Below are 26067 nucleotides of genomic sequence, written 5' to 3'. Positions count from 1 at the left end.
TTTTGCAGAGAACTGCAAAACAGGCCAAGGAAAGGAGCCAGATGAAGAGACGATCTTTAGCTACCAAGTACGGCTGTGATATCACAAAATTTTTTGTGAAGCTGTAAAATGCAAACTATATTCAATTACGTTATAACTCAGAAAAAACAACCACAACCAAAACTTATAGTCTATCATGCTGTCGGTAAAGGAAAGAAAATATGGAACTAAAACCAAGAAACTAATGGTGACTGTCAGAGGGCCTTGGGTGAGTGCATTCAAGGTACTTGATCATGGTTATATTTTTATGACCCTGTGCTTTAAAGCTAAATTTCTGTGGGTAATCTTAATGCAGTTTTGAAGCATTAGTGTTTTCCTATTATTGTATAGTTACACCTGCAAGAATTTGAGGAAATTCCGCTGAGGCTTCAATTAGTCTTACATGGTTCAGTTGTTGGGGACCTTGTGGCCCAAGAAGATCTCTTAGATTATTTTCTTTGTTCATGTATCAAAACTACTGAAGAAACTACAGCCTCTGCCCTCTATTATGACAGAAATCACGTAAGTGAGTGATTTGTCTCTTCTGAAACTGTCTCATACCTACAAAACACTCAACAGCAGCCTTGGGAATGCAATTTGGCACTGGGCCTGACTTACATGACGTTAGCATTTAGAATTAAGGGCTGTTGAAACCTGTTTTTACTTAAAGCAGCTTGTATTAAAAACTTACTCATGACAGGGAACAATAAATATTACTAATGATCTCATCAAAGGTAGTTTCTGGCAAATAAACGGTGCAGGCGCATTCTCTTTAGTGAATGCAGAGATGCTCGTTCTTTTGGACTGTTTATGTGACCTTCTTTACAGTTGCTTCAAATAAATGTCTTTTTCTCCTGATGATTTTTTTATGCTTTATCATTCTCTCTCCGACCCCTTGAATGCCATAAGACAGTAGTTACTTCATAAAGCACATCTGTACTCTACACAGCTTTTTCTGAAAGTACATGGCTGCAATTTGAAGTATATCTAGTGAATTTTATCAGTGTATTTTATTCTTATAAGAAAAAGTCCTAAATATTCTGGTTTTTTCTCTTAAAGATTTAGGAGAAGGTGGTGTTGTAAATGCACAATTTTCTACAAAGAGAAGTTACCTGAACTTTTCCAACAAAGACACAAACAGCTTTAGGCAACTGTCTGAACAAAAGTGTTACACAACGTTTGTGTTCTCAAGGGATGAAAGGAATCATTGCTTCAGAGTTTAAAAGACCAAGTCATAAGATCCCGATAACAGTAAGACTTTCAAGCTTATACAGCCCTTACAGGAGGACATGCTCTAATGTAAAATGTCACAGAGACATCATGTCAGGTGAGGAGGAAACAAAGAGAATCAGGGAGGAAGCTTAAAGATTACTTATTCAGTAATTAGTCTTGTGCCATTTCTTTTAAAGAAGCTAGACAGCTCAATCGGTCTTTGTCTTTCTTATCCTTTTTATCAGAGGAATGTGCCTTGGGTAAAACACAAAAAGCCTGGCAAACAAATTCTGTGACAAGAAAACAAACTCTTCTTTATCCTGAAAAATGCATTTCTACTTGCTATGACTTTAGCTGAGGGAAACACATTAGGCCCTGCCCCTCAAAGAAGTTTTAAGGTAATACCTGGGGTCCTACTATTTGAGACAGGACTTGACTTAACTTTCCCCATTTAACATAGTCACAGTCATATACAATGCCAGGATGACATTTTTAAAGTATTTTGACAAAACCAGTGCAAGGACCTGAACAAGTCTGAGTGCCAATAATAACTTTAGATTTATTGAGTAATGTCAACAATACTGTAGCTATTTTTACATTTGAGTTTGTACAGTAACGCTGATCTTTTGCTGATTCTCATGAAAACAGATGAAGATCACTGTAAAGCAACATTGGCACATACACATCAGAGTGTCTGCATGATATCTGGGGGTTAGTTGGCAGCAGGTGATGGAATTGTTTCATCAGATCAGAGATATGCATCCAAACAGTCTCTGTTCATACCAGCAAGTTGCTTCCAGTGAAACTCCCTGTACATGTCACTTACTTACAGCTTTGGCCCTTGGTGCAGGGAAGGACATAAAGTATCTAAAACCAGGAGTGATCCACTTAAGGCTATCGGGCTTCCCGTCCAGTTACAGTCTCAAATAAATACATTTCTGCTGCAATGCTAGGAGAGTTTAGCATGAACTAGAATGCACTGTATACTTTAAATAAAAATAAGGATATTTTGGAAATAATTGCAATTTGTGATTAACCAAAAAATACTGGGCTCAATATATATGATTAGCAATAAATACAAATTACTTAATATTTGCACATCAATTTAAGTAAACTAACATCACTTGATAAAGTCTGATTAAGAACGGTAAAGCAGCATGAAGTATTTGCATACAGCCCATTCACATCCGTTATTAAACAAGCTAATGCAAAAAAAAAATCACCTGTTCCCTTTGGACAGAGAGGAGATGGCTGAACTGTCCTTCCCAAGGATCTGATACAAGCTCCTCGTGAAGCCACCCCAAACCCTCAGGTCAGAGCTGTTCCACACACCCTCCTCGGCTGCCAGTTCAGCTCTGTCCTCAGGAACACGACACGCTGTCACTAACACAACCGTGTTTGCTCCTCGCCACCAGCCAGTCACTCTGTGAACTTCCCCAAAGGAAAACCAATAGCATCCTACCGGACACACAAGATAACACAGCTGGTTAAATCAGAAGAATGTTGTATCTGCTGAAAAGGCACCTGCAAGTCGAAAGTCTTCCTTGGTCAGCACGCTGTACATGCGCTGCGGCAGCGGCTTGGAGTACGGGGCAGGCCGGGGGACGGTTGTGCGCAAAATCACCTCGCGGCCCGTGGGCGGCGGGAAATCTGAAGTGGTGCCCACGTTGAGCCTTCGCTCCTCTGATGAACCCGATCTCCTCAGTTCTTCGTCAAGTGGAGGCACCGCAGAAACCTTGAAACAGGAGCAGAGGTGTAATTACAGGGCAAGCTGTTTCTTAACATTGGGATTCAGAAAAAAATCATAAGAGGAACAGAGGAAGATAAGAAATGGAAAGCACATCAAAAGGCATTATGTGCACACAGAGCAAGACGCTAATGGGATGTCAAGAAATAAACTGTGCACAATCAAATGGAAGAACCTTCATGTGTGATGGTGAAGGTCAGCCTAAGCTCCTCGGTTTCTGACAGCGTGAAGCGAGGGTTCTGACCAGAGGAAATGCCCTTCTCACGCAGGGCTCTCCTCAGCTCACTGTGGCTACATAAGGCCAAGCCAGCCTCCTCTGAAAAACCAGCAGCGCCACTACTGGAGTCTTGACAAAAAGTCCCCTTTTCCAACTCAAAACGCCACTTCACTATGTGCTTTTCATGGCCAGAGAGGGGCTTGTGGAAGCGACTCTGCAGAGCAAGTGAGACACTGTGCAATCTCCATCGATGCTCATGGCCTCAGAGCCGCTACTGGCAACGCTCAAGTCCGAGTATTGGCAGAAGGGCTGGCATGCTCCGATCAGCCCAATAAACATTCCCTAATTACAGATATATATATATATATATATGTATATATACACACACACTCCAATAGCCTATAGGGTCCTAAGAGACAACTCAAGCTTATCAATGTCACTGAGGCATGGCAGAGCCCACTGGTGACCCTCATGGCCCCTCTCAGCCACCTCACTGCTCCCCCAGGTACTGTCCATCTCTACCTCACCCCCCCAGTCATCTGGCTGTTCAATAAACTAAACACACTGATGGCAACACAGAAGAATCTAAAAGCAAAGCCACATATTTCAGCATCAGAAAATGTTAATGTTCACTCAAATAAATGTTTGTGGTTTGGTTTGGTTTTGGTTTTTTGGTTGGTTTTGTTTTTAGAGATCTCTCTATCTTTTCACTACCCGTTAAGCTCTAAAAATAGTCTGTGAAAGAGGAAAAACCATTCTGGAAACACAGAATTAGTTTTATGCTTCTGTGTGAACAACAGTACAAACTAAATCAGGTTGCTGTACTACATCTACCAAAAGGTTGGAGTCTATGCAGCTAGGGCAGATGAGTGGGAAACGAGGGACAAAGTTGGTTACCTCATCAGAAGATTCAGTCAGCTTGGAAAGGGATGAGAAAAGAACCAGTGATGAAAGATAGAAACAAAGGCAAGTCAGAGGTGACTTACGAGAGGTTAGAAGGAGATTGTAGGTTTAAGAGACATCACACACTCCACCACTTCCAAGAACATGCATTTGCTATCATAATTTTCCTGGGAAAACTTGAGAATATAACAACACATTTTACACAGAGAGGAGCTCAGGTTCAAAAGGTAACAAACAAGGAAGTAGTTCAACATCTATTTACCAAACAGCTCTCTACTGAAATAATTCACGGTAGATTAAACACAAGAGGTTTTTGGTAGCAAGTTAGTTCCTGTCCCACTAACAAGTCTTAATTAACAGTGAACAGTTCCTAGTGGGAAGTACCTGTAACCCAGCTTTAGTTCCCGATGTTTCAAAAGAAACAAAACCCTAGAAATGTACATACATCTTTATCAAACATCAATGCTAGAAACTCTCAGCCAGCTTTAAAAACATAATGCCTCAATATTAAAAAGGCAAGTGCACGCGCTTGCCTGCGTTTACAGGGAAGTCTGTAAGTAAAGCTGCTTGACACGCTGAGATTTGCAAGCAGATTTTCCCTAGAGACTAGAAGGAGAAAATAAATGTCCTGCTTTTCATTTGTCAGAATAGCCATGGTCTGTTTTCAGAATGGTCCTTTTCATGCTGAACTGCAAAACACAGTTTTTTACAAAAGCATCCAGTTCTTAAAAGTATTTAATACCCAATCACAGCATTTTTACAGCAATGATTTCCAAACGGGATTTCAGGCTCTAAGGTGCCTGCACTACCTTGTTGTTACCACTGTAGTTAAATTTTAGTTAGATAGTTTGATGCTACAAATAGGTGTAATTCTGACAGAAAATGAAGGCTGACTGCAGTCCAAGAAGTTTGGAAATCAATACTTTAAGGCTAATTACAACAAAGATTGTTTGAGAGAAAAAGGGAACATTTACACCAATAAAGGCTGGGGAAGGGTTTCCAGAAAGCAGATGCAACATTGGCAATAAGTAAACTGAATGCACAGTTGTACTGGAAAAGAACTGAAAGTCTTGCTAAACACGCTAGTTTCCACAGAAGAAAACTCAAGTATTCCAAGTATAAGCCTAACTCCAAAAAGTTACTCCTTCTGAAATGTTTAATATTATAATGTGTTTCTCTACATTCCTATGTGAAACAATCAACACACTTGATCGTTCTTGCTGTGACGTTGCACATATTGTGTAACTTGAATAAAGCAGAAATCTGTGCCATAACGGCATTACTGATGTTACCATTTGAAGTAACTCAAACGTTAATGACACCTCTGTCTACCCAGATGGCTTTAACTGTTTCACGTCACAGTCTGTCTACTCTTCTCTCATCTTCCAAGGTTCTGTTATTGCCAAAACCATGTTGAACGTCACAAAAACACCCTCAAGCACATTTATGACAACACATGCATATATGCAGACAAAATAAACTGGCATCACATGATAAGCCGTTGTCTCATAGTGCTTGAATCAGAAGTGCCTGCAAAGCAATCAAGAGCTCTCTTACCCTCTGAGCGTTCACGAACAGCTTGTGAATAATGCTGCCGGCAGGTCCTCTTCCCGCACCGATAACTGACACTTCTGGCTGCTCCAGGAGACAGTTTACGAATCTGGTGGTACAAATTATTGAAAAGGAAAAAAGAAACGTTTAATTCTCAGCAGTATCCAGTTTGCTAATCTAAAAGCAGAATTGTTTCCTGTGAGGTCTCCACCCAGCACCACTCACACAGAGTGACAAGCGGCGGATGCCCTCAAGAGTTGTCTGTTCTAGAAGTTTAAGGAAGAAACTGACATTGCTCAGCATCCCACTCAGACGCTATCATCGCCTTTACACCCTTTACTCCTTTCCCTCCACCCTAAACTCCCCTTAGCCTTTGGTTGTTCCCTCCTACCTTCCTGTTCTTTCACGCTAACACAAGTAGCTGTTGTTTCACAGATAACATAGGTCAAAACCAAGCTGAACACATCAACCTCCCACATAAGGTCAGGAAAGGCAGCAGGGCCAATTAATTCAGCCCTCTGAAAGGACCTACTTCTTTCCATTAACTATAAATTGAACCCATGCTCCTAATGCAAAACAAAAAGCCCTCGCTGTGACGGACACACAAGAAGTAGTAACAACATGACAATTGTTTTGAGCACAAAGATACTGGTCAGACATCGCTCCTCTGAACTCCTGACATGTTTGAGAAACAATGTGACAGCAGGTAGTGAAGCAGTGAAACACGGCTCATTGTTTTTCATGCATATCGTTCCTCAGTAATACATTTCAAATTAGTAAGGAGACTAAAAGAAAATGTAACTTTGGGGGGATATTTCTATTAGTTATAGAAAATACTAAATTCCTACTCCTCCTAATTTTACCTCTTTTGCAATGAAGTTCATCAAATGTACTTTTTACATACATGAAAAAATAAATCAATTGCTCAGCACTGTCAAGATAAAACCGAATTCCATTAGAATAATTTGCATCACATGTTTTCAAAGAGATGGTTACTGAGAACGGCATTCAGGGCACCCACATGTAACATCTCCAGATAGTGTAGGGACAGGGACAACCGCCGATGTTTATTGCTACTAAATACAATTCCTTAGTATTTCTGTATTATCACCACTTTCATCTGCCCTAAATTTTGAAACCACAAAAAAAGGCAGAGGAAAAAAAAAACAACACATACACAAAACAGAGGGGAATAGGGAGAGGGGGAAAAAAAAAATGTCACCTTTGTAGATCTTCTTTCTCCTCCTCATTTTCACACTTCTCTACCCCAAATTTTGCTTTCAGAGACCTGGCCCTGGCAATGATAGCTTCCACACTCATAATCTGAGCAATGATTTCCTGCAGGAGTTGAATAAAAATGGGAATTTGAAATGTTATTTTAGCACTCCCATGAACAGTGTAAAAGTCTAAAGTGTTCAGCCCCTGACAGTACAAAAGCCTTACTTCCAACTTCTTGTCCTCTGGATTGGGGAATCGTAGAACTTTACTGGAATGGGATATTATCTGCTTAATAATCTTCTTAACTGAAGATATATCTTCTAGTGCTTCTATTAGGAGGAAAAGAAATGAAGAAGTTTTAATTATTGCATCAGTGTCCACCCTAAAATATCTTAATAATTTATGAACATTATTTACCTTCTTCCTTTACCTTGAGTACGGCTGCATGGATGATGCAGGGCAAGAGATGCCTTGCAAGGTCAGCTGGTTTCTGAACTGCAAGGTAATGAAGCACCTACGACATTAGAAAATGTAATACATTAGGTTAACTACAAATGATGAGCACCTACATTGCAGAATTCACAAGGGAGCGCTGTTATAAGACAGGACTCAATAGGTAGTTTTTACATGAATCATTCAGTGATTGCTTATAGTCTCCAACAGGTTAGAATGAAACTAGAAATAATTCTGTTTTAAGAACACTTTAGTTTCTTAACAGAAACATGCAGACAAAAATCTGTTTTATTTACAAGCACCTAGGTAATATAGCTTAGGAAGTCACATTCCACACACTCTATTTCAGATACTTCAAACACACTGTTGTACGGCAGCAATCATTTATGATTAACCCTATGCCACGTACTGAACAGTTTAATAACTCCAAGAATATAGTGCAATGATGTGTTTATGTTTAAATCCTGCAGGAGAAAGAAGACAGTTTTGTACAAACGTTACAGATCTGACTATCGCTAGCCACAGCTTTTTACCTTCTCTGCCTCTCTCGTGTCATCGAAGAGTCTCTTCTGCCTGCGGGCTGGGATTGGTTTTGCCGTCTCCCAGGCCTCTACCCACATGTTGCTTGGAATCTTCATTCGGGCGCTCAGCTCACCCTTAATTACTCTATTCCCCTTTTCATCAACCACTTCCTCTTCGATGTAATCCCGAGGGGAGTACCACCGCACAAAATCCTCCAGGCAACAGCCAGGATTAGCTGCCTGGAATGAGGAAGAGAGAAAATTTGTGCCTGAAAAATCCTCTAAAAACCATAATAACCTGGCAGTATGGTTTAGTGGGTAGAGCATGTGTGAGGAGCCAAAACTCAGGGAATTCCGTTCACGCTCAGCAAAACTGACACTAGAAAAGAGACCTGAGAGGGTGAGGTGGATAAGTAAGTATAAACCAAGACAACGATGGATAGCCCACATTGTCATCAAAAACAAAGAAACCTTCTTCTTAAAACCCCCCCAACAGCACATTCCTCACTTATTTCAGGCAAGCTCAAAATTATACTGTTAAGTCAAGCTTCCATCTGATACTTGATACATGCAACTCACTATTTTTTTAATGTATAAGCTTATACCAGATGAAAAACAGCCCAAACCTAAAAGAATCACTGGGCTGCATTCATATGCTTACAGCACTGACTTTCCATCTTTTAACACGCCAGTACCAAAATTCACCTTTTCTTCTTCCTTTAAAAAGGAACTTGAAAAAAATCTCCTCCAACCCCCAAAAAGCCTCATTTTTCATAGATGCAATGTCAACACAAACACAACCATAGGTCCAGAAGATAAAAGGAAACCCAGCTTTCTGCTTGAAGTAGCTACTGAAGAGTGCATTTTCGCTTCAATTTATGGTTCTGTGTTGTTACTTCGACTTTTGGGATCACTTGCACCTTAGAAATAAAACTGCTCCGTATATCTGATATGAATCACTGCTAATAAACTGATATTGATATGTTATAAATACTCCTACTCTACACTACATCTGTATCATTTTACTACAAAGTAACATTGCAATAATTTAAAAACAAAACCAAAACCACAAGATATAGCTATTTCATGACAGAATCTCCAATATTTTTAGACTTTTGAGATCCTCTGATGCCAGCAGCGTACGTGCTCTTAGCTCCCTCTACAGAGCTCAGAAAAGAAATAGAACAAATTACCCAAAACCACAGCCAGTCCAGTCCCAATTTGATGAACAGCTGCACAGGACTTCTAAACAGTGATAACTTATCCTTCCCACTAAAGACCAAACACCTTCAGCTATGTCCACCTCCCTAAAGTCCAATTACAGAATGGTGAACATGTTCCTAATTGTTTGTTCTGTTTTTTCCTTTACACCACCTTTACATTTTATCCATTTGGAGCCAATTAAAGGTGTATTTTACAAAACTCACCACCGTGGAAAGTACAGGTAAGAGAGACACTAAACAGAAGCTATGGGGTGGTGGGAGGGAGAGAGTAATTTTGATTCAGGACTTCGATGCTCAGCTTTCTTTTGACATCATTTTGTGTGGGCTTGAGTTTTAATTCCCAATTTATCAACTGCATGTTTTAGGGGTTTCTTCCCTCCCATAGACGTTGTACAAATTTACTGGAACATATAGCATGATGTATTGGATAGTCCTACCTTTTGAAAGTTTTATCAATAAGGTTTTATTTTCAACTTTAAACTATTTTGAAACTGTTTTGTGGAGGAGAAAAAAGTAGTCAGAAAAACCTTCAAAACTGGTCAACACAAGCAAGGGAGATAGTTTAATTAAAAAGAAAGCAGTCTCACAGAATTCTTCAGGTAGTACTACCTTAAAAGATTCCATATCTGAGAGCAAGCAGGCACTCTGCATGCGTGCCCGAAGATGAGCACCTTCTGCTGATGTCCCCAGTTTTGCCAGGACCTCAGACTGTTCTTCCAGCAAATCCTCAGTCATGGGTGCTGGTTCCTGCAACATGGAAAAAGATGAGTTTACAAATCACCTCTCCTAGACTTAGCCCGTTTTAAGGAAGGGGGAGTTGAAAACTGCCTGTCACCAAAAGTTCATTCTGCTTTATTTGTACTCAAAGAAAATATGCATACATTTCTACTGCTTAAACTGTTTAGCCTAAAGCTGCATCTGAAGATGACACTAACAAAAAGAAATTAAAAACAACCTGAGAATGAAGTAACAATATAAGGATATATTGTTAAAATCCCTAAATCCAGTGAAGTCCAAGAAGTGTTTGACTGATAGTATTTTTCTGGGATAGATGAAAATCCACCTAAAGTAATGCAAAATTATTGCCGTGTATACTGTCAGCACATAATTAATTGACAACATTTTGTCAGACTACACTCTGTTCAGACCTTTTACCCGCACAAAACAACATCCATTACAAAGAATTTCTCTCAAATGAATGAAAAGTCTTGTATTTTTCATGCATGGCTGATTTCAACCTACTTCCTCTGACACCGCTGCTTCCTATTTCTTCCCTAATCACTCTGCAAGAAAGTCTGTGTCAGGTAACGCTTTAATGTGTTTGACAATAAATCTGCTTTAGGTAAAGCTAACAAGAACCTGACGACTATGGCCTTTTAGATATAAGTTTTAAAAAAAGAAAAAAGTAACAGCAAAACTGATGCAGTACTCTGGTTAGTCAGCTACACATCTCCACAGCAGGAGGACCACAGCAGTTTCTAATTCACAAGAAAGAAAGGAGGTGTGGAAGATGCCTCAAGAGTTGGAAATAAAAAGAAACTCAAATTTAAGATAGGAAAGACAGCTTAATTCTTGTTTAAAAATAGTGGTTCTGAGTGAAATTTGGTAAGGAGACCCATTCTCAAATAAAACAAAGAGCATGTGAGATTTCAGTTTAACAGCCTCATCTGGTTTTAAAAATGGAAAACAAATTCTTAAGGCAAAAACAGTGAGCCATTTTAACAACAAATAAGGCTATAACCCACAAACTATATACAATTTCACAGTCCTAGGTATGAGCCATATAGCATGAGGGTCATATTGCACATCTGGCTCAGCTCTCGCTGCCTCACCTGTGTTATTGGAATGTAGAGAGGCTCTCCTGGATGCAACAGAGTGAGTTTTCCATGGGGATGCAGACGACCTTCTGGTTTCAAATTTACAGGATCTTTGCTGCCTTCTTTCGCTCCTCCTTTCTTTCCATTTTCCTGTCCATTTCCTTTAAGATCTTCCGTGTCACTTAGACATTCAAAGAATTCCTCTTCACTGTCACTCCACGATTCCCAAGACTTGCCAACTTCTTTTTCCTTCTCAGGGTTATCTGCAGAGTGGTCTGCTCCCTTCCCAGCGTCACCACAACTACCACCAGGGGAACGATCAGACACGCTCCCCCTTTTCCCCTCATCTCTTGCTTTCTTTCTTTCAATGCAACAATTTAACATCTAACAAGTTAAAGGAAAAAAAAAATCATTTAGCAATTACTTCTCTTAGGGAAACAATCTGGGGAGGCACCAAAAATCTCTTACAATTCTAAAAGATAACAATTTCATTGAACTTGTTGCTTTAGCAAAGATTTTCCCAAGAAATTAAATCCAGACCCAAAAATACAAGCATAACTAAAAGTACAACAATACATTAAGCTAATAATTGCTATAATTTTCACAGTTTCCTTAGGAGAAAAATAATGCTTAAATTTGGGATATTTACCTGAAGTTTCTGATGCAGTAAACAGCATCTCAGATCTGGAGGGCCATTAGCTAATCTAACAAAAAGTAGAAGCATTACCATGATGAATTATAAAGTTGATTCTTTCACACACATCTGGTCTTAAATCATATGAAATCCACAAGAGAGGCAAATATTCACATTGAACCCATCCCCACAATTTCAACTATGCAGCTCTTCTGTGATCTCAGAAAACAAACTAGTGACTGAATAATCCCAGAAGTTGAACTAGATTTATTTCCTAGAGGTCATTTCTGAAGCTCAGGGGTCATTCACGCTACTACCAGAGCCAGCCTGCATTTCATGTTCAGTTCTCCATTTGGAAATTAAAAGAGTAATTGTTTTCAAACAAAAATTAAGCACCTTTGACTGTACTTTAAAACTGCAACGGTACAGTAGAGCAATCTCTATTTGAACTTCTATTTTATTTGTTAGTGTAAATACTTGGAAGTACAAACTAGCGAATAAAAGGCCAGTCCATCCCATTTTATTTTAAAAAAAGGATACATTTTTGCTCTACATTGATACCTCATCTTGACAGACCCTTAATCTGGTCTGCAACAAGCTCTGCTGTAGCAGACACAACCTGGAAGGGCTGGAGTACTTGAGACAGCATTAGCTGCCTGCAAAGGCTGTTACACCAGCAGGAACTGGCAACAGCTCCCTTAGAAAAGTGGTGAAACTACAGCACAGAGCAAAGTTGTTTCTCCCTCTGTCAGCTCCTTCACCTTTATCTAGTGATAAACTGAAGCCAAGCATTCAGATAAGCTTTTTTTTCTCCCTCTTTCCCTCATTCACACAGTGGGGTCTTTAACTTGAACTTCCCCAGGCATCTTGAAGTTTCCAAAGGAGGGCACAGATGCCCTTCCCTACTCCGTATCCTTTCTCGCTTTATGGAAGTAGGGCAATAAAAGTAGAGGACATCATTTGCAATTTAAAAAAACAAAAGAGTGTGTTTCAAAGTCAGAATGAACTAATTCTGTTCCTGAAACAAAGAACATTTTCTCTAACAAAGCAACAACAACAACAAATCTTACCCTGGAATAAGGTAGTTGTTCTCCCACCTGTAGCGCATTTCTAACACAAATTCTTGCCAAAGATGTGCCACTCCTTTTACACCTCCATGGTAGAAGTTTATCATGCAAAGACATAAAGCTAGTTTGTACGTCAGACTATCAGAAGGAGCAGATTTAAACTGACTGAAGAGATTCTACATAAGAAACAAAAGAAAGTAGGACATACAGGAACAATGGCATTTTTTCCAAAACCACAGAATCTCTTTCTTGTTTGACAATACAAGTGGCTAAATTATATTTTAAACCTGTAAGTACAAACTACAAAACACTAGAGTCTTTGAAAGAAACAAAAATAAATTAGGCAAAAAAATAATCACTATTTCTACCTGGAGATTCCACAAAGGTAACTTCATCTTTCCAAAAATGATCTATTACAAGACACAGGGCAACCATAGTAAAGTCTGGATGAGCGCACACTCCAAATTTCTTTCTATCTCTCATGAGTGCCAGTCAGTAAAACTTACATAATCCTCATTCTCTGGAGGAGGATTGTTTCCTGCTGAAGTGCCAGTTCTGCTTTCAAATCCTTCTGCGAGTTTGTCAGCAGCATCAGGAAATAAGAACTTCAAGAAAGAAAAAAAGAAATCCAAACTTGCACCTTGTTCCTTAAATAAAGGAACTGACATCAGAGACCTTTATTTATAATTCTGCTTTAAACTATAAACCAAATGCATCAGTGGAAGCACTAACTACATGTTTTATATGCATTTAACAGGCGTAGACAGTTCACTTACCAGAAGAATAGTGTTTAGAACTTCATTGTTTAAAGGTGATTCATCTACGCCTCTGTGTTTGCGAATTTTTTTCTTTGCACTGTGAACCATATTTGTGACTGATAATTTATGGATTGGGACTGGTGCTGGCTCTGTGAGCTTCGACAAAGCATGGCTAATGTCAGCAACCTCTATAAAAGAAAATAGAATTAAAATAATTGAAACAAACCACCCTATACAACCATTTCTTTAAAAAGTTCACCTGACATATCCAGTTTGTTTATTTTGTATTGACTTTTAACAACCTGTTAACCAAAACTACACCCCTGTGCTGTCAGATTCCACACATTATATTTACTATTCTTAGCCACAAAAATAAAGCAGAAGAACCAGATCACGAAGGAGTCACAGACTCCTTAATTTATCTTACTGAATTAAGTCTAGACTGGGTTGGCTGTAGACAGCGCCTGCCACCTACTGTAGCAGTACTGATACTTGCAGACAACTACAGGTTAGAGCATCAGCAAAAAGCCTGCTGACAAACCAGTATTTAAACTTTGTTTATATGTGAAACCAATGAATACGCTGCAGACAGCAGAGACTGTTCAAGTGTGTGCTAGAGCTTTAGATAAACCTTAAAGAAATCCAGTATTAGTCAGTCACTATATATGTGATCTTATATGGCATAAGCACAATTCTGGTTTAGAGTCCTCAGGTAAACTCCTCAAATCAAATGATTTTTCCAGAGTTGTTGCTGGTAAACTTCAGAACCTCTCTTACAATAACAGGAATTGGCATTGTTAAAAAGAGGGGCAGAGAAATTTAAGTGAATCATTACCAGGAACCTGAAAAACCTCATATTGGCAAACATGTCAAGAAAATTAGAGACAAGGAGGGTTAATGAGACTGTACGTCAAGCACTAAGAGTAATACACACCCTACTTGGTCTAACACCTTTTTCAGCTAACCAGGAAGCTACTTCAAAACTAAGACCAAGTATAACCAAAGAAAACAGAGTGCTATGGGTCATATTTGGAGGGAAGAAAAAGTGACAAGAGGCAGGAGAGGAAGGAATGTTCACCATATATAGCAAGAAAAGCAAAAGAAAGGGACACAGACATCCAAAATATGTTGATATCTATGCTGCTGGGATAATTTTAGTTTGGTTTAGTGTTTTGTTTGGTGGGTTTTGTTGGGTTTTGTTTGGTTGGTTTGGGATTTTTTTTTTTTTTTGAGGATAACAGCAAAGCCCCTCAAACAGATTAAAGACTCTTTAAACTGGCCCTTAAAACATGCACTACAGCACTACATAGTACTTCAAAAAGCAGAAAAAGAGTGAAAAAAATACAAAAATACATTAAAAGATGCAGACAAATCTGTTTGATGTTCGTTCAACTCTTGTACACGCTGGTCAAATTTTAAACTCTTGTTTTGCGGTGGGGAGGGGGGGAAACAAAAAAACCACCATCCACACCTATAACAGAGGCAATTGTCCTCTGGGACTTTGAGAACTAGGCTTGCCTAGAATTCATGAGAAATTATACAATGTAGCACTCATCAGAAAATTCCTAGGAGCATTACAGAAAATGCCTAACAATCAAAATCAAATAACACAAATTAGCAAGATTTTAGTTTCACCTTTTCCTTCCTCTTCAAATGCAGACCTTCCAAGTATCTCATCAGTTGACTCCTTCCGACGGCAAAGCTTGAAGAATTCAGTAAGAAAGTCACCTATAAGAGAAAAAGCTTCTGAACAACTACTCAGTTCAAAGCTCATTGAACAATAAGCTAACCCTCAAAGTGATTCCTAAGGGACAGTCAATTTTATCTTTTCATCTGACAGCACATGATATAATTCCTTCTGAAGCACAAATATCTTTAAACTGTATAATTAAAGCTTAAGAAAACGCTCATCTCAACAGCTATCAGCAACCACTCCAGAGACCAGTTTTGCATACAGATTAATCCACTTCTTCACGCAAAGCAAGATGAATTTATTTTTTTTAAATTTTGTTTTATTTTTTTAGTTTTGAAGACCTTTTCCCCACAAGCTAAAAGTCAAGGACTAACAACAGTACAGGTCTCCAGGCATACCAATCCTGCCTGTCAGATGGATTGATTCAACTAAGGTAATGAAAATATCCACAAAGCACCCATTAAAATCTAAAGGTTCTAGGAAATCCAAATTTTCACAGAACATACACAGCATGTGCTTATTCTCTAGAAGCTGCTAAAGCAAAAAAGCAATGCAGTTCAGAGTACACAGATGCCGAATAACCTACAGCAGAAACTTATGTTTTTGCGAAGCTTATGTTCTTGAAAAGGCAGCCCAAAATAGTGTGAGGAAACAGAAGTCATCAGGAAATCAACAATTCAATCCTAACTTCATAACGCAATAGCTTACAAGCCATAACAGAAGATAGGGAATTCCAGTGTCTTACCCAATAGACACTGAGGGTTATCTGCTTTTCTGACTCTCACGGACCACTGAGGTGCTTGAATAGGATCCAGGTCACTTTAAAAAAAAAACACAAAACAAACCACACACACAAAAACATACAAACAAACAAAAATGACATGCTGTCAACATAAGTATGCAAGAGACAAATATCAAATTCTCAATAAATGGAATGTCACAGCCAATTAGGCCACAAAATGCACCACATTACACAGGAGAACAACATGAGAAACCCTCTGAAATGCAAGCAAGAGTCCCTGTTCTCATCTGTACACATAACAGGAATAAGAAATACATGAGAACAATTCTGTTACAACACAACTACATTGTCTTATTTTAAAGTGTATTAATGTTGAAAATTCTATTCTGCATTAATTAAAACAATAAAACCACTATTTTTTTCTTCTTTCTTCAGTATCAGTATATTCCATGTTCCATTATCATATTTCCCAATAAATAAGCAATACTCAAGACTTTCAAGTGTAGCATGAGAATATGACCAAAAATGGAGGTGCAAGTTCTGTTGAGATTATGATACATTAATATTTTCTCACACAGAAATGCATTTCAACATAGGCTGTTTTCCCAAACAAGGCATTTTATCAACTGACCTCGCCATTCCTCAAAATGGGCTCTCTTTCACACACAAAGTCATGCACATTTCAGATGTCACTAACTGCAGTAGTTCACAAATGAAGTACATTTCTAGATATTTGCAATTCAGACAAAATACTTACGAGTAAACATCATTGTCGACAATTATACCTTCTGTCAGGTGAGGCCATGTGGTAGCTAAATGAAGCTCACTGAAACAAAACAAGACTTAAATCTGTCAGTGCCAGTAGAAAGTGTTCTCTTTATCATTGTTAAGATGTTGAGGAGTATTTGTGACAGTTCACATTTAAGTCCCTCTATGTATTTCGCACCTACATCCAGAAACGTGCCAGAAGAGGACAGAGACTGTAACAATTCAGTTTATGGACCCTCACTATTTAAGTCCAGCCCCTGAATGAAGGCACACTATCTTTAAATTTTATCTCCAGTTAAGGTATATTTCAACATAATAGTTTCAGAGATAAATGGTCCAGAAGTTTATGGTGAAAGATGTATGAGCTAGGACCCTGAATATCATTAGACAATTTTGCAAATGGTCTTATTTGCTATTAGACCATTACTTTTCACAGATTTATGTTTTAATGTACTTGAATAATTAGATATCTGTTATGTACATGCTAAGTGATAGGCAAGCAAAGCTAAGAATTGAAAGAATATGCCTCTAAGTCCTCCATTAAGGAAGTTATAAACCACAGTTTTCTGAACTCGTATCTTACCTAATAGGATCCTCACAGGCACCAAATGGTAACTTCCCAAACTCTAGGCCTCCAACTTCTCCCCCAACTAGAGCATCTATATCTGAAGACAGATAAATACATTTTCCATACAGAATTTATGGAACATTTTAAGCAGCACATCAACCTAATTTCACAGTAAAAACACTGTAGTGTAGGATGACCAGAGAGTAAGTGAGCAGCTAATGTTACATGGCTATGAAAACACAATCCTAGCATACAGTCAAAATAATTGTTTCCAGCAGAAACTGGGAAGTACTCATGCACCAGGACATTCAAAAAGGAAGATAAAATTCTTATAATCCATCTTGAGGGAAGGTTATTCCCTTCATATAGGCAAAGATGATAGCTATAAAGGTAGGCTTAAAGAGACAATGTTGACACAAGAACAAATAGACATGAATTTGCCATAAAAATATTTAGGCAGGAAATTGGTTCCAAGCAGAAAAGGAAGACTCCAGAAAAGCAACTCTGCACAGTCAAAAAACAACTACTTTTAAAAGGCTGACATTTTCATCCAAAGACTGACAGTTTATGTCTCCTGCAGTTAAAGATGTAACCCAAAGATCTGAGATTTCCTGTAATCCCAGCTACTTAAAAGATGCCTTCCAGCATCCTCAGCCACTTGCCGCATCCTTCAATGGGCTTTATCCTTCAAATATACAAACCAAAAACAGACAGCCTTCTCTGCACAAAAATTTAAATGAGTAATAATGTATTGTAATGCCATTATAATAATGCTATTACAGTATCTGATCCTTGATTTTAAACACACCTGGCAAACTGTTTACATACAAAGCAAGTGAGGTATTAGAACAGATAAAATCTTTGGATAACTTAATTACATAATTTCTTCCCCAGAGAAGATGAAAGACACATTTAAGTTCTTTGCTTTTACCTCAGAAGACCTAATTGAGTGAGGGTAATAAAGTACAGGTCTAGTTGTTCAGAAGAAACATAAAACCACAACTGCATGTAGCAAAAGAAATCAAAATGATGTTGTTCATCTCCAGTTTCTCCAATGCACTATGCCACTAGCTCCCTTAACCAGAATCCTCTGAAAGAGCAGAATTTATTCAAATTGGTTAAATCAAGAGATACCATCAGAGTGGTACAACTCATTCATCACAAACCAGGCACCCTGACTCATTGAATAACTATAACAAGGCACGAGAGACTACAGAAAACACTGACTTCTGTGTCTGCAGACGTAATAAAAAAGGAAAACTGTAGAACTCGCTTCCCAACTTCTCTAGGTAAACATGGTTTACCTACAAAGAGAAACTATCACTTAAAACAGCGCTGTATTTCTCTGACCCTGAAGACCAGGATTCTCTTTAAACATACTTTCAACATTCATTAAGTACAAACCACACAGGATCAGCTTCACTACAGACTTATTCAAAACATACCTTTGATTAGTCTGGGGTTTTTTTAAGCAAAGGAAAAACAAACAATTAGGTAACCAGACCAAGGTCACACAGGTTCTGCCTCCCTAAGCGTGCCCTAAATGCTTTAACCTTGTTACATAAAACTACTACCAAGTCAAGAATAGAACTCAGGCTTTTTAATTGCTCCACCACCTTATGCCTAAAATACCGCATCACTACTAAAATGTGGGTTAAGAGGGAACTAACATCTACCCTTTTCCTACAGATCTGTCTATTTTTGAGCCTGCTACCCATTAGAAATAGGTCTGTTAAAAACAAATCCTTGATACCCAAGGATGAAAGTGTTACCACCAAGCAAGCATATGAGAGTTCACTGTGACAATACCAAGTGAGCAAACTCAATGTTTCTCCTAACTAGCATCACTACAGGAAAAACTTATCAAGTCTAGCGTACGTACTATAGATTGAAGTCTATACACTACCTTTCCCGTTTTCTGCCCTCATACCAAGCTACTACAATATAAGACTTGATTGGAAACCTTTCCTGCATGAAAAAAAATAAACAAATGAACTTCTTGGCTTAGTATTGTGTGAACAACAAAAATCCAAACTTTTACCTCAAGTGAGGTCCATATAATATTTTCTCCTTTTCCTATTGTTCATACACTTAAATAGTGAAGTATTAAGATAAGTTACTTTATGGAAATAATTGACAAATACACCTGTGAAGTATTAGCACCTACTAGAACTTGAATCCAAATGTTTTCCTAAGGAATTCAGGGCAGAATTCTTTACAGACCTACAGTCACCCTTTTCTCTCCAAACAGATATTACCATTTTAGAAGTATCTCTAAATGTTAATTAAAAAGCATATTTCTAGGCACAGCCCTAACCATAACACACAGCCACAGACATGATTTCAGAGCAGCTTAAAGCTTGCCAGCCTATCACAGGGAGCGAGATGGCACTCGGCTGTAACTGAGGCCTTTCCTAGCAATGCAGAAAGTGTATTAATTCTTCTGGCAAGACACACAAACGTCTTCTTTAGCATTAACTGTTATCTTAAAGCAAGTTATTCTGCGGACAAAAATCTCCTACCTGGTGGCTGCTGCGGCCAGAAATACTGCTGCCAGTCTTGAAGTACGTATGTAAGCCGGATCGCCATGCTAACTGGAGGCAGTGGTGTTAAAGGGCAGCCCTTAAATATATTAGAGAAAAAAAGAAAGGCAATGGGAAGAGTACATATTCCCAAACATTCCAGGCCTTGAACATAAATTAGTTATGATAGCTTGTATCAGAGCATTCTTTTACCAGAACTGTAACACCCCAAGTATTACTAGTAAAGCCACTACCCAACAAGACACTCGCAGGTAAAAATGAGCACATAAGCTTTCTAAAATGCATGAGACATTCATATGCTCCATTTAACTGATAATTCAGAAGTAATTCTGACCCAGAATGCATTAGGGTTTCATTAAGGATTTTTTCCTCAGTGTTTTGACAAGATTGCTATCCACCAATATTAGTTGTGAAGTGTTGCAGTCAGCCATGCCACCCATGAACAAAGAGCCCACTCAGGCTCCTCACATTTCATCATGCTGTTCCCTCTTAACTGAGCTTGGGACGCTACACGATATGAAATTAAAAGCTCACCCCAACCCTCCCTTCTCCTTTTAAATAGCAAAACAGCGTTTGTTTTGGGGAAGGGAAGGTTGTTCCAAGGGGACTGTAAAACAGACACATTCTTTCACATGCCAGTGGAAAACAAAAATGGGAAAGGTGGTAACACTGAGGAACAAAACCTGCCCTGATTTTCACTCTTTATCACTAGATCCTGACAATATCTGGAAAAAGGCTTTGCTGCTATCAGCAGTGTAAACCCCATCCTTACAAAAAAACCACAAACAACCAACCTAGAAGACAGAAGTGAATCTTCAAGCAACCAGGTAATAAAATAATTATTTTTAATATCAGTTACATACATTCAAATGCACTTACAATCTTGGATTTGAAGATATCCAGTAATCCTGACAAATGAGTATACTGAGTTGGCACTTTGCGAAGATGAACCATTTCAAAGTCAGTTCGAACTCCTGGACCCTGACATTCTCCAACATACATTCGTCGCCATTTATGATGTATTTGCACAAATAGTGGTACTTGACTATAAAACACGAATATTTCAGATTATTTTAAATGTCATGCGGTTTAGCAGTCTTTAAAACTAGTTAAATATTTTAACAAAATTTCAACAATTTTGTATTCTTTAGAATACATTTTCTCTTCACAGAGCACACTTTAAAATGCTTGATAGGAATCAAAGAAAAACACTGTTAACTTCACCACTAAATGGAATGCCTAACAAACTGTCATGTCATAAGTGTAGCCCTGTCCGTGACTTCAGTTACCTAATTTTCAGCCTAAGTATTTTTTCAGGAATATTAGAACATAACTGTTAACACACATAGGGAAAAAATCCCTTGCCAAAACTTGTATTTTGTATATCAGTTATTCCAACAACTTCTAACAGCTTTTAAAAGTTTTTAAGGTTTTCAAGTAATAATTAATATAAATAACATATTGAATCAATCTTTTTAAAGTTTCTGTGAGAAATATTTTTTAAAATCCTGCTGTAACAATTATGGTGCACAAATAACAAACTCTGAATGTATTTCGCTAACAATTTAATACTTTTTCCTCGCAATAGCAGTATGCCAGAGTTTTACCTAGACAAGTAACAAGGTTTATGCTTTCACCTACCAGCCAGTGTTCCCCAGTGCAATGGAAATGGAACTCAGCAAAAGGTTACATTTGGATTCACTGAGAACTGCATCATTATTGGCAGCTGGAGCAACAACCACAAACTCACGTAAGCCATACCTTAAGAAAGAGAGAAAAAAAAAAGGAGCACACTTCTTGTTTTTAGCAACCCAGTTGAAGCACAGAATTTTTAGAAGTATTGTAACCTGAATAACCCAATTGTCACCCACATTGTGTGGAATCTGTGTTTTTGATGTGAATACCTCTTTCAGAGAGGTCAAGAACTCAGTGGGCATGGAGCGCTGCACACTCTCAAATTACGAACTACTAGAGCTTAACAGCATTAAAACACTGTACTCAAAATAATATGAGGACTCCCAGGTCTATTAGTCCTGAGTTTTTTAAGTATTTATACATAAAAACAATCTCTCTAGAACAATGCTACAATATACTATAGATCTGCATTATTAAGAATATGGTTGCTGTTTCTTAAGGTGCTGCAGCTTTCCTTTTTAAGAATGCATCTAAACATTACAAATATAAAGCTTGGTTAGTTTGTGAAATTAAGAAAAAAATATTTTGAGGGAGAAAAATAATAAGTAAAGATAGGCCCACTGCAGTGGACTTTTTTGCACTACTTTTCTGTGTCTAGTACAAAGAATCATTTTACTCAAACTCTTAACTCTTGATGGAAAAAAAAAATACATGCAAATGATTGTGCCAGCATGAAAGATTTTTCAATTGCTATGCTTGTGTTAAAAATGAGAGGTAGTACACGTACCATCTTACCAGACAGTGAGCTCTAGGAGGAAAATCATTGTTCATGCAAAGCAAGTCCTGCATAGGCAGAGGAAGGACATCTACGACAAAAATTGGTACATAAGAAGAGCATCAACATCCATTCAACTAACTTGTAATTTCCTGATATTAGCAATCTGATGAACACAAAGCACACCAGAAGCAGAAATGTCAGATCACACCCAACAGATCCCACAAAATTTCACACAGAAGAGATCAACACACTGTGAATTCCACATTCTGAAATTGTCTTTTGTAATATCCTTACAGGCACGTTAAGAGAACTATCAGCTACCTTCCACCAGATCCTCTTTTCCATCTTTGTCACTGGGTTCTTGTACAAGATAATGATGGGTAATTGAGAATTTGAAGTCTGCAAATGAAATTTCATCTGATTTCTCTTCCCATGTTCCTGTGGTGTATACACCCTGCAAATAAAAAAGGTATTATTTGATCACACAAATTCAGGTTAATATTCATAGGACTTGAAAAGTACACTGTCTACACAATTTAAAATATTTAGTCATCTTTTTCTACTGCTAAATATTTATTCTTAAATAGATAAACATAGTTTAATTTTTTTAAAACGCCAGTTCTCAAAGCACTTCATTATAAAGGTAGCTGAATACTAAAAATGTTGCAAATAATCATCTCAAGGACCAGCTATCTCCCTGAGAAGTCTTCAGAATTATACGGCAATAAAGGGGCAGATAGAACCTCTGATACCCAACTACACATCTGAAGCGTATGCACCCCCAACTTTGCCCAAAGACAGAAGTTTCCCACCTGGGATTTTATCTGTACCTATATCCATACCATTCTACACAAATATTACTTTAATATTTACTTTGAATATGCTTTTTCTGATAAAATTATTTTGTATCTGTAATTTGTAAAACTTCTATGTGTAAGGATAATTTTTAAACAAAAACACAGCAAAGTTTCTAGAAAAAAATAAAACAAACAACATTGCTGTATGGAATTGTATGCTGCTAATAAAACAAAACAACCTGGACAACCCTTTGATCTGTTAAGGGTGTCTTCTCACTGGAAATCAAGAGAGGTCTGGTCAAACAGACAGGTAGCTAAAGTTGAAAACTACTTCATTAGATAAGTTTTTGTTCTGAATATTCTGTACCCTGACTAAAATTAAGAATCAAAATTCCTCTGTAAACACAGCAGCCATTCAATCCAAACAGCTGAATTTATTCGCACTAGTATGCAGAAGGCCTCAGTAATTTCCTTCTGCATTTTACAGGGCTGAGAAAGTACTACAAAGGCTCTAATCAGAATTAGAAAAATAATATCTCCGATCTACGAAACACACTGAGTCACAAGCAGTACTACGCAAACCTCAATTATAAGTATGTGACGAAGGCACAAGGCAAGGCAAAAAGAAACTCCTTAAGGATTTGGAACAGCTTCAACCATGTTGCCAGATTCAAAGCTGGGAATAATAATAAAAAAAATAAATCAATAGGCCCTACATGAAGATCCAACTTTATCAGGGAAATAGCCTGTTTGGCAGACAGTCACAGCAACTCTTTGTCAAATTGCTACTTTTACATGCAAAATTCCTCAATACAAATCATTATCTGCCACGCCTAACAGAACGGCAATACACATAACACACGTGTATTGCTAGCCAGTAATTCAAATTCTAAACTAAAATTCAGAAGCAGTAACTGACCTTTTCTAGAGGTTTGCCTGAAGAAATCCCAATAAGTTTCCAGTCATTCAATACTTCTTCTATTCTTGAAATAAATCTATTAGGGAGGGGAAAAGGCATTAATATGTGAACACTAAACTTGTATTATAATTCAGCTTCCTATAAGTAGGGAACATGTTGTCCTACTACAGAATTCCTCAAAAAAAAAACAACCCACACACAAAACACCCCGAAGTATTGCAATAAAAACAGAACAATTGCTTCCTTGTACAAATAAAGTGGTCCTCCTATGTTTACATTTCAGATGACAGTTACTTTTAGCAACTGTTAAAAGCATGCTTTGAGTGATTATAGAATTTCACCTTTTTCTGGTATTGCAGCACGTTATATATATATATATATGTATATGTATGTGTATATATATGTATATATGTATATATGTATATATATACACACACTCCTGTTTCATTGTTTACAAATAATAAGCATTTGACACAAAATTATAAACTAAATTCAAACTTAAAATAGAATGCTTAGAATCCTTCTCTTTCTGTCATAGACATCATCACTGGAAAATAACATTTTAAAGTGTAACACATTAAGAATGCAAGAGCATTCTTCACCTTAAATTTTCTTGTACGTTGCTCTACAAACTTTTAAAGGCTTCAGCTATGAGGTGACTAGTTTAATCATCAGGTAGCTACTTTAAAAAAAAAAATATAAGCCTTGTAGATGTTTATTCTAATCCCTTGCAAACAGACATTAAACCAGACCTTTCGCTCAGCTCAGAAACAGCTTGACTAGATCCTCTTAACCACCTCATCAGCTGGGCCTGAGCCGCGGTCGCAGGGACGGGCCGGTACCCACAGAACAGGCGGGACGAGGCGCCGGCTGCCCCGGCTCCCGCCCAACGCGGCCTCCCGGCTGGTGGGCCCGGGGGCAGCGCGGGGCCCGCTCCCCTCGGCCGGGGTGACACGGCAGCGCCCCGCGATCCCCTCACAGTGAGGTGGGCGGGAACGGCGGCAGCACCCACCTCTCCCACTCGGAGGCTGTGGTGAAGTCCGTGATCTCAAACACCTCCGACTCGGGCTGCGGGGAGAGAGCGGGAGAAGCGGTGAGCGGGAGAAGCGGTGAGCGGGAGACCGCCGCGGACAGCGCAGGGGAGGAGAGGGGGCGAACGCTCACCTCGCTGTCCGCCGCCATCTTGCGCCGCTGCCGGGACACCCCGCGGCGCGGAGGCTGCCGGGAACGCGGCGGGCTGTGCGGGGTTGTCCCGCTGGGCGCCGCGCTCGCCTCACGGCCCCGCTCCCTTACAGCCCGGCGCTCCGGGAGATACCGCGTCCCCTGTTCCCGCAGCCCTCTGCAGGAGGGGACACCCGCCCTGGCAGCCGGCTGAAGTGCCCCACGGGCCGTTACCTCAAGGCGGTGCGAAGCCTTAATGACCTCATTAATGTTTATAAATATGTAAGAGGTGAGTGTCAGGAGGATGGAGCCAGGCTCTTCTCGGTGACAACAAATGATAGGACAAGGGGCAGTGGGTATAAACTGAAACACAGGAGGTTCCATTTAAATTTGAGAAGAAACTCCTTCTCAGTGAGGGTGGCAGAGCCTGGCCCAGGCTGCCCAGGGGGGTTGTGGAGTCTCCTACTCCGGAGACATTCAAACCTGCCTGGACACCTTCCTGTGTAACCTCACCTGGGTGTTCCTGCTCCATGGGGGACTGGCCTGGATGAGCTTTTGAGGTCCCTTCCAATCCCTGACATTCTGTGATTCTGTGAAGCCGAGACCCTGCAGCTCTGTCAGGGGCAGCCCGAGAGAGTAAATAAAGTGCTCACCGGCTGGGTGCCTGGGGTGTGACTGGTGTCACATCTTGTCACCGTTAGGTCAGTTGTGTGCCGGGTACCTGCAGAAAAATGAGTAATACAGCCCCTTTTCCATCAGCCCGGAGCAAAGGGGTCCCTCGTACAGCCTGAAACAAAGGGGGACAGCGTCCCGGTCCTTCTGGCATCCAGCAAAGTGGTTCGCTTCAAAGCCATTCCAGCTCATCCTCCTAAGCCTGGATATATATCTTTTATTCTTCCCCTTTAGCACAGTCTGCTACTAAAAAAAATAAATAAATAAAAGGAGAAAAGTATGCTTGACGTCTGCTGTTGCTGCTTAAGGCTACCAAGATGATGAGGGGTCTGCAGCATCTTTCTTATGAGGAGAGACGGAGAGCGCTGGGTCTGTTCAGCTGGAGAAGAGAAGCTGAGAGGAGATCTCATCCATGTTTATAAATATCTCAAGGGTGGGTGTCAAGAGGATGG

General features: G+C 39.1%; 2 protein-coding genes across 6 annotated transcripts in view; one reads left to right on the top strand and one right to left on the bottom strand.

Annotated features, from left to right (window-relative positions):
- Positions 1-180, top strand: part of ZRANB3 (zinc finger RANBP2-type containing 3) — a gene marked incomplete at its 5' end in the record, with an annotated part of 36785 nt that extends 36605 nt beyond the window's left edge. The window contains one exon of the mRNA XM_080346342.1: positions 9-180. Within this exon, the coding sequence (XP_080202468.1) occupies positions 9-107 (99 nt within the window). The 3' untranslated portion in view covers positions 108-180. The remainder of the gene's footprint in view (positions 1-8) is intronic.
- On the bottom strand, positions 58-24973 carry RAB3GAP1 (RAB3 GTPase activating protein catalytic subunit 1). 5 transcript variants are annotated; one of them, XM_080346344.1, is made up of 25 exons: positions 24947-24973; positions 24795-24850; positions 23783-23858; positions 22388-22520; positions 22076-22154; positions 21295-21414; positions 20533-20698; positions 19633-19732; positions 17126-17207; positions 16532-16600; positions 15778-15851; positions 14975-15067; positions 13358-13527; positions 13088-13186; positions 12585-12757; positions 11530-11584; positions 10896-11264; positions 9673-9810; positions 7853-8080; positions 7284-7380; positions 7092-7195; positions 6871-6986; positions 5655-5757; positions 2755-2965; positions 58-101 (listed from the first exon to the last, which is right to left on the bottom strand). In XM_080346344.1, the coding sequence occupies exons 1-25, from the start codon at positions 24962-24964 to the stop codon at positions 82-84; spliced, it is 2949 nt and encodes a 982-aa protein (XP_080202470.1). In that variant the 5' UTR covers positions 24965-24973; the 3' UTR covers positions 58-81. The 5 variants fall into 5 exon arrangements, with proteins under 5 accessions (XP_080202470.1, XP_080202471.1, XP_080202469.1 ...); XM_080346345.1 differs by lacking the exon at positions 58-101 and adding an exon at positions 1678-2688 and having other exon boundaries at positions 2855-2965; XM_080346343.1 differs by lacking the exon at positions 58-101 and having other exon boundaries at positions 1678-2965.
- Between the last annotated feature and the right edge of the window lie 1094 nt (positions 24974-26067).

The sequence above is a fragment of the Nesoenas mayeri genome (genome assembly GCF_963082525.1).
Source record: "Nesoenas mayeri genome assembly, chromosome: 6".
Classification (NCBI taxonomy): Eukaryota; Metazoa; Chordata; class Aves; order Columbiformes; family Columbidae; genus Nesoenas; species Nesoenas mayeri.
Note: the sequence above shows the minus strand (reverse complement) of the source record. Positions and strands in the feature narration are given on the sequence as shown.